General features: G+C 37.0%; 1 protein-coding gene across 1 annotated transcript; it reads left to right on the top strand.

Annotated features, from left to right (window-relative positions):
* The first annotated feature begins 4,645 nt into the window (after positions 1–4,645).
* LOC134659871 (zinc finger protein OZF-like) lies at positions 4,646–5,864 on the top strand. The gene has a single exon (XM_063515580.1). The coding sequence runs from the start codon at positions 4,755–4,757 to the stop codon at positions 5,862–5,864; it is 1,110 nt and encodes a 369-aa protein (XP_063371650.1). The 5' UTR covers positions 4,646–4,754.
* The last annotated feature ends 1,382 nt before the right edge of the window (positions 5,865–7,246 follow it).

Genomic DNA, 7,246 nt, shown 5'->3' with positions numbered 1-7,246 from the left:
ATTGACGTACGCAGGGCGCGCTCAGCGGAAAAAAAAATTTTGGTTCGACGTACATTGCTGCTTTTCTTAGCGCAATACTGCTCTTTGAGTGTTGCCCTACTTTAGTTTGCTTTACATTGCTACTGACAAGATTTGGTTGACGGACTATAATTCCAAAACGCGTGTCATCTGTGTTTTATCTGTGGAATGTGGATCGTGAATGACAGCCGTCACCTTATTTGTTTTCATTTGGTTTTCATTCTGAATCGTTTCTGTTTCAAGAGATATTTCTGCTGTCACCATTAAATACCAATACATTCAATAAGAATAAGCAAAGCTAAGGGGCCTACAATGTACAATCATGCTCGTTGATGGTAAACATTACAGAAACAAACAAACAAGTACTGGAAGAACTCTTTCGAACTTTTAAGATTGTGTTCAGTTTTTTTGTTTTAGGGTTAAAAGGCATAATTAAAATTAAAACGTATGCCTAAATCTATCCAACAAGACCATAAATTGTGTCCTGGAAACCGTCCATAGGCCCACATGTCTAATATTTTCAGCAATCGGTTGTGACTATTTACAAAGGTAAACCTTTTAAACAGTATTAAGAGCCTTGATTATATCGCCGTTCTTTCGCAATATCTACCTAATCCATACATGTTTGTTGCAGGATTAAATCTTGCCCAATATAAGGCGTTCGTAGTAGGTAGTATCTCTTCAGACAATACTTACCTATGGCGGTTTATGTACGTGTACAACGCAACCAAGTCGAAAAGTGACCCTTATCTTATTTACCTTTAAATTAAATAAACACCCAAATATCAGTTGTTTTATTTTTAATATGTATATTGTACAATATATACCAATCAAAAAAAATACACAGGTATGTCATATTCATCCAGAACAGTACACTAATTTACATTATCAAGTGGCATATTATATTGTAAATAACAAATATATGCACTATCTAATTATCTGCATTTTGATATGATTTTATTTTAGTAAACTTAGAAGACATAGATAGGGAACAAATAGAATATAAGCACTACGATAGAGAGTTGTTTTTGATATCTTCAAATTTGTTCATCATTTTGATTAACATTGTTTTAACATCGCTTTTAAATTGTCCGTCCATGTTTTAATTTTTTTCAATAAACCGCGAGTGACAATTTGAATTGACGTACGCAGGGCGCGCTCAGCGGAAAAAAAAACTGTTGGTTCGATGTACATTGCTGCTTTTCTTAGCGCAATACTGCTCTTTGAGTGTTGCCCTACTTCAGTTTGCTTTACATTGCTACTGACAAGATTTGGTTGACGGACTATAGATTCTTACACAAATAATCATCAAATAATGACGTTAATTACCAATAACAACAAAATCAGACTCAGAAGAGAGTATTATATTATATTCTTTGCTCAGAAGTAATGTAGCAAAAATACTGATCGATTACTATTTGGATTGATTGTGTAGAGGAGACATTATAAACACGAGACGACACGTAATCTGTGGGTCGATAGGATTGGGTAAACCGGGTAAACACATGTATTGATTTCATTTGTCACAGTGACATCCGTGATCGAAAATTGATGTAATATATTTTTATTCTCATATGTAAAATCTCTTATTTAATGTAGAAAAATAGGTTTTTAAGATACTCTACATCGTCTAGTAGGTATAAAAACAATATTCTTAACCATCCATGTTACTATTCAATATTAAGAAGCCTTATTTCCGTATTATTTGTAAAGCAAATGAATGTTTATTTAGACTTAAAATCTTCATTATAATGCCAAATTCAACAGGAACAGCAAATAACATGTCTGAAAAGGAAACTGAGTCAGTAGACGACGAAACGACGGTGGAAACAGTAATAGTTAAGAACGAGTTGGACTGTATTGAAGAAAAAGGTCAGCTACAATTAAAAAAAGTTACGGATGAAAAGGGGATGGGAGGAGAATCACCGGAAACTGTAGAAGTGAAGATGGAGATAGTATGTGTAAAGGTAAATATCTATACCACAGAATAAATAATAGTACTAGGTACAGACATAGAGAAAAAAATACATAGAGTGCTCACTCCATACATCAGTTTTAGTACCAAAAAGACTATTAGCATCTAGCATCGAGTAGCGGAACTATCAGTACTGCTACTTGACAATAGATGTAGCACCGACCAGAAAGTCTTATGCTGTTGAGATAAGAATTTCCAGTCGGTGCTACATCTATTGTCAAGTAGCAGTACTGATAGTTCCGCTACTTGATGCTAGATGTAGACACTGAAATTAATAGTCTGAACTGATGTATGGAGTGAGCACTCTTGTCTTATTATATTTCTCTATGGTACAGAAGACTCACTCTCTAACAAAACGCGTCTGTTACGATCAGCACAGATATTATTATGGCCGCTAGGTGGCGACACGACAGGTAGCTAAAAGTACATCCGTTCCACACCAATTTTATTGGTGTGGAACGGATGTACTGTAGCAAAGCGACGCAATCGCGGAGCGAGCCACACCTGTCTATACTTATTAAGCCCCATCTCCATATCGCGTGGCAAGCTATCGAACATTGGCTCGCAGCCGCGCGATATGGAGACGGGGCTTTACATTACTGGCCTCTGCATGCAACTTTGTCTAAGTGAATGATATTAATGCTTGATAAAAACTATGCTATGTCCTTCCTCAGGCCTCAAACTATCTCCATACCAAATTTCGTCCAAATTGGTTTAGTGGTTTAAGCATTTAGAGGTAACAGACGTCACACCCATTAGAAAAAGATCAAATCTTAACTTTTACCTATTGATATGCTCATGGTACCAATTTTATTATAGAACAATGAAATATCATTTGATAATTACCAGTTGCTTTTTGGTGATGGAAAACATTGTGAGTAAACCGGACTAATCCCATAAGGCCTAGTTTACCTGCTGGATTGAAAGGTCAGATGGCAGTCGCTTTCGTAAAAACTAGTGCCTATGCCAATTCTTGGAATTAGTAGCCAAGCGGACCCTAGGCTCCCATGAGCTGTGGCAAAATGCTGGGACAACGCAAGGAAGATGATATATTATTATGTATTGGGGGCAAATAGGTTATATATATCTATCTATCTATTAAGCCCTTTTATTCTGTGTTAGAGTATGTCTCTAAGCTCAGTGTGCCGCTTGGCAAAGGCCTGCTCTAGCTCTTTCCATTGGGGTCTGTCGTGGGCCACTCTTCTCCAGTTCGGGCCCACATTGAGTTTGAGTTCATCCTCCCATCTTGTTCGAGGTTTCCTCTTGCCCCGTGTGTAACCTCTTGGATACCAATCCGTTATGATTATGCTCCATTTTGCCTGCCTGTCTCTCAACATGTGGCCAGATGAATAGGTTATATACTATATTTTTACAAACATAATATACCATTTCTATTCTTCTCTAAGAGGTAGCGGAATGGTATCCTAGAGATGGAAAGAGCCAATAAGGAGGTGGTCGGATGACATCAAGAACCATGCGGGAGTAAATTGGATTGGGACAGCACAGAATAGAGAGCTATGGAGAGAGCTGGAGGAGGCCTATGCCAAGAAGGCAGGCTAAATAATTAATAAAAAGCAATGGATTTATGTCCGACATAAAATGATTTTATTTATTTATTATTAATGATATTAAAATATATTTATTAAAATTACTTAAAAAAAATATTAAGTCTAATATAAATGAAATGTGAATTAATTTAAATGTAATATGTAATTAATTTTATTTTTTGGTCAATAAAGGCTATTATTATCTTATCTTATCTTATTCTTCTCTAAAAGGAGGAGCCACACTGGGACGGAGCGAGTGAGACTGAACAAGCGGGCTTGTACGGTGACCACACAACTGAAGAGGGATCCGTGCTCGGGACAGGGTCTATGCAGAAACCTGGAGTAGCATTTGGGAATGGTGAGTTACTACAAGATTTTATTTTACCTTGTTTCTGTCTTCCTTATGTTCAACCATACATACATTAAAAAAAGCCATGTTGTCTCCACTACCCTAAGATTGTCTGGAAGAGATCGCTCTTTAGCGATAAGACTGCCTGTTGTCTTGTATAGAATTGAAATCTCTGAATAGAATTGCCTTGATGAGTGTTAGTTGCCTGTGGAAAAAAAGTATAGTCAGCAATAAAGGCTTGCAATATAATATTTAAAACATTCGCGTTTTGAACACATATTAACTCACATTTATAGACGCGAATTATCGCGAATTAGCCGCGACCACGACCAGTGAAACCTGTGTCGAAACGTCGGTAAATAAAGGTAATTAAATAAATTTCGCGATAGACCCGTCTATAAATGTGAGTTTATATAAAGGCTTGAACGAAAAATGAAATTTTTGCCAAAAACATTTTCAGAGATGTTCGAAATTTGAACGTTATTACCAAATCGATTTTGATATAATAATGAAGGAACAACAATATTTTCACAGATTAAATTTGTTGTAACAAAACAGTTTATCTTAATGGCGGCCATGATACCAGAATTTGATATTACTTATTTTGAAAATTACTTATTTAGTTACCACTATTCGTAGCTTGCATGCTAATGTGATCGTGTCAGAAGTTCTGACAGTTTTTTTTTTCATATTTTACTATGTATTTCATGATATTTGATTGATTTAAAATTACCTTCCAGCTTCACTAGGAAACACATGCAAACAAGAGGCTGTTGAAGAATTCATTGTGCCAGACCAATTAGGGAGCTCCACTTGGGGCTCCACAGACAACAGCGTGTTACTACAGATAACCAGACTATCTACCATGCATGAAGGAACCCTGTTCAGAAGGAGGTTCAAGGAAAGAAAGAAAAAAGGAAAAGTTAACACGGAACTTGAAGAGACTGGGGAATATCAATGCGATCTATGCAGCAAGAAGTTCACAGTAAAAAAGTATTTGATCGGCCATCTTAACTATCACAAGTATAAAAAACCATTTCATTGCGGTATATGTGACAAAACGTTTTCGTGTGAGACTTACGCGTCTGCGCACGAGAGGATACACACTGGTGAGAAACCATACAGTTGCAAGCTCTGCAATAAAGCTTTCAGGTGCTCCAGCCATCTGATCAAGCATGAAAGAACTCATACAGAGGAGAAGCCCTTCTCGTGTGAAGTTTGTAAAAAGCAATTTAGAGAGAAAACACAACTAAAGCTTCATGAGCTTTTACACAAAGGGGAAGAGGCAAAACAGTATCCTTGCAAGTTTTGTCCAAAGAAGTTTATACATATGTATAAGCTGACAATTCACGAGCGAAATCATACTGGGGTTAGGCCGTTTGAGTGTAAAACGTGCGGGCAGAGCTTTGTTCAAAAGTTCCAACTAGACAGTCATAACAGATTACACACCGGCGACAAACCGCGTGTATGCGAAATATGCGGCAAGCATTTTATAACAAAGGCGGACTTAGTGAGACACGAGCGCATACACACAGGCACCAAGCCGTACAGCTGCGATGTATGCCAGCGGCAGTTCAGCCAAAAAGCGCACTTAAACTCTCACATGTTAGTTCACAGCGGAGAGAAACCCTACTCGTGCGAGACATGCTCAAAGAAGTTCAGCTGCAAACCCTCTTTGGTTATTCACTCGCGGGTACACACGAACGAGAGACCGTACCCGTGCCGGGTATGCGGGAGGCAGTTCAAACAGGGTGGCGTCAGGAGGAGGCATGAAGCGACTCACACGAGGGACAAAACCATAGCATGCGAAGTGTGCAACGAACATTTTGCCCTTAAAAGGGAGCTGAAGAAACACCAAAGGGTACACGTGGTGTACACTTGTGATATATGCAATAAGGTGTTTAGGGATAAATTCAATTTTAATAGACACGTGCAGACGCATAGTGAGCAAGCGGCGGAAACCGAGGAAAACTAATGCTGTTATTTAACTTTTTAAGTTCAGATTATTTTTTCTTTTATATAAGAGTCACACGAACGCGCCGCCAAAAGCGCTCCCATACAATAGAATTATCTCTCATTTCTCTTTTTTTTTCAATAAAATACAGTTACTCTCTCATTTTAAAACTACATGCTAAAATGACATGATGCCATGTTTCATGCAGATAATTCTAACATGTCGTTTTAAAATGAGAGCGTAACTTTGAATGTATGGGAGCGGTTTCTCGTTGTAACTTTAAGTCAAAAAAGTAAAAGATTAAAAAAATATAATATTGTCTTCGGTTACCGCGATAGGATGAAATAAAACTATTAAAACGGATTATATCGCGTATATTGAATTTATACTACATCCCGACGTTTCGAACCCTTTACAGCGTTCGTGGTCAACGGGTGACACCCGTCGGGTTGTAGTATTAATTCAATATACGCAATATAATCCATTTTAATAGTTTTATTTCAAAAATATAATATATACAATATAAAGTATACGCTGTAATGTAAATTCAGACGCTTTGACCTCTTAGTGTTGGTCGGATATCTTGTCTATGATAATTATCTTGTAAGTTGTGTAATTCAGTTATAGATAATATATGTTTGGTTTGAGTCAGAATAAATGTTTCCTATTAAATAATGGTATTTTTAAAGTTCCGACCCAAAAAAAGGAACCCTTCCTACCTCTATTCTGTCCGCCTATGGAAAAGACATCTGTCAAGAAGCAAATGTGACATGTTGTGAAAGGGGGAGTCACAAAATTTGTGACGTCACTTTACCTTATTTAAATTATTTTATTAGCTGTACAGTCAGCAGCAGAAGTTGCTAAACGGGCGATGTGTTCAAAATTACCTTGACGCGCTCTTATTCCCTTTAATGTCGCGTCAAGATCATTTTGAACACCTCGCCCGCTTGGCAACTATTGCTGCTGACTGTACAGTTAAATAACAAGTTTTTGGAACGATAATCGTTTTCATGCGTTCAATTTTCTTCCTATTTCTTTTGTCAAAAATATTTAGGAGATAAATTATTAATAACTTAATTCGATTTGCCGATTTCGTTGAAAAAATGTGACGTCACACCAGGGGGGAGGGGGGGGGGGGTTTGCCAAATGTGACAAGGATGGGTCAAAAAACCTAGAAATCCGTGTGACGTAATTATTGCAGTAAAAATACGTTACAGCTTTGCTTGATAATGCAATATTAAACAAATTCATTGAAAAAAATCTTTATTTATTCATTATTTTAATATTAGTTTAATATTAGTTTAGATATTAAAAATTGTTTTAAATAGGTAACAAAATGTATAAACGTAACTTTCTGATTGTCCTACCTTCCAAATAGATTGATGACTACTTGTCTTATCCGA

Source organism: Cydia amplana, chromosome 25 (assembly GCF_948474715.1).
Source record: "Cydia amplana chromosome 25, ilCydAmpl1.1, whole genome shotgun sequence".
NCBI lineage: Eukaryota > Metazoa > Arthropoda > Insecta > Lepidoptera > Tortricidae > Cydia > Cydia amplana.
Note: the sequence above shows the minus strand (reverse complement) of the source record. Positions and strands in the feature narration are given on the sequence as shown.

Coding starts and splice junctions, on each gene's coding strand:
- LOC134659871 (XM_063515580.1), top strand. CDS start 4,755: ATGCATGAAGGAACCCTGTTCAGAAGGAGGTTCAAGGAAAGAAAGAAA.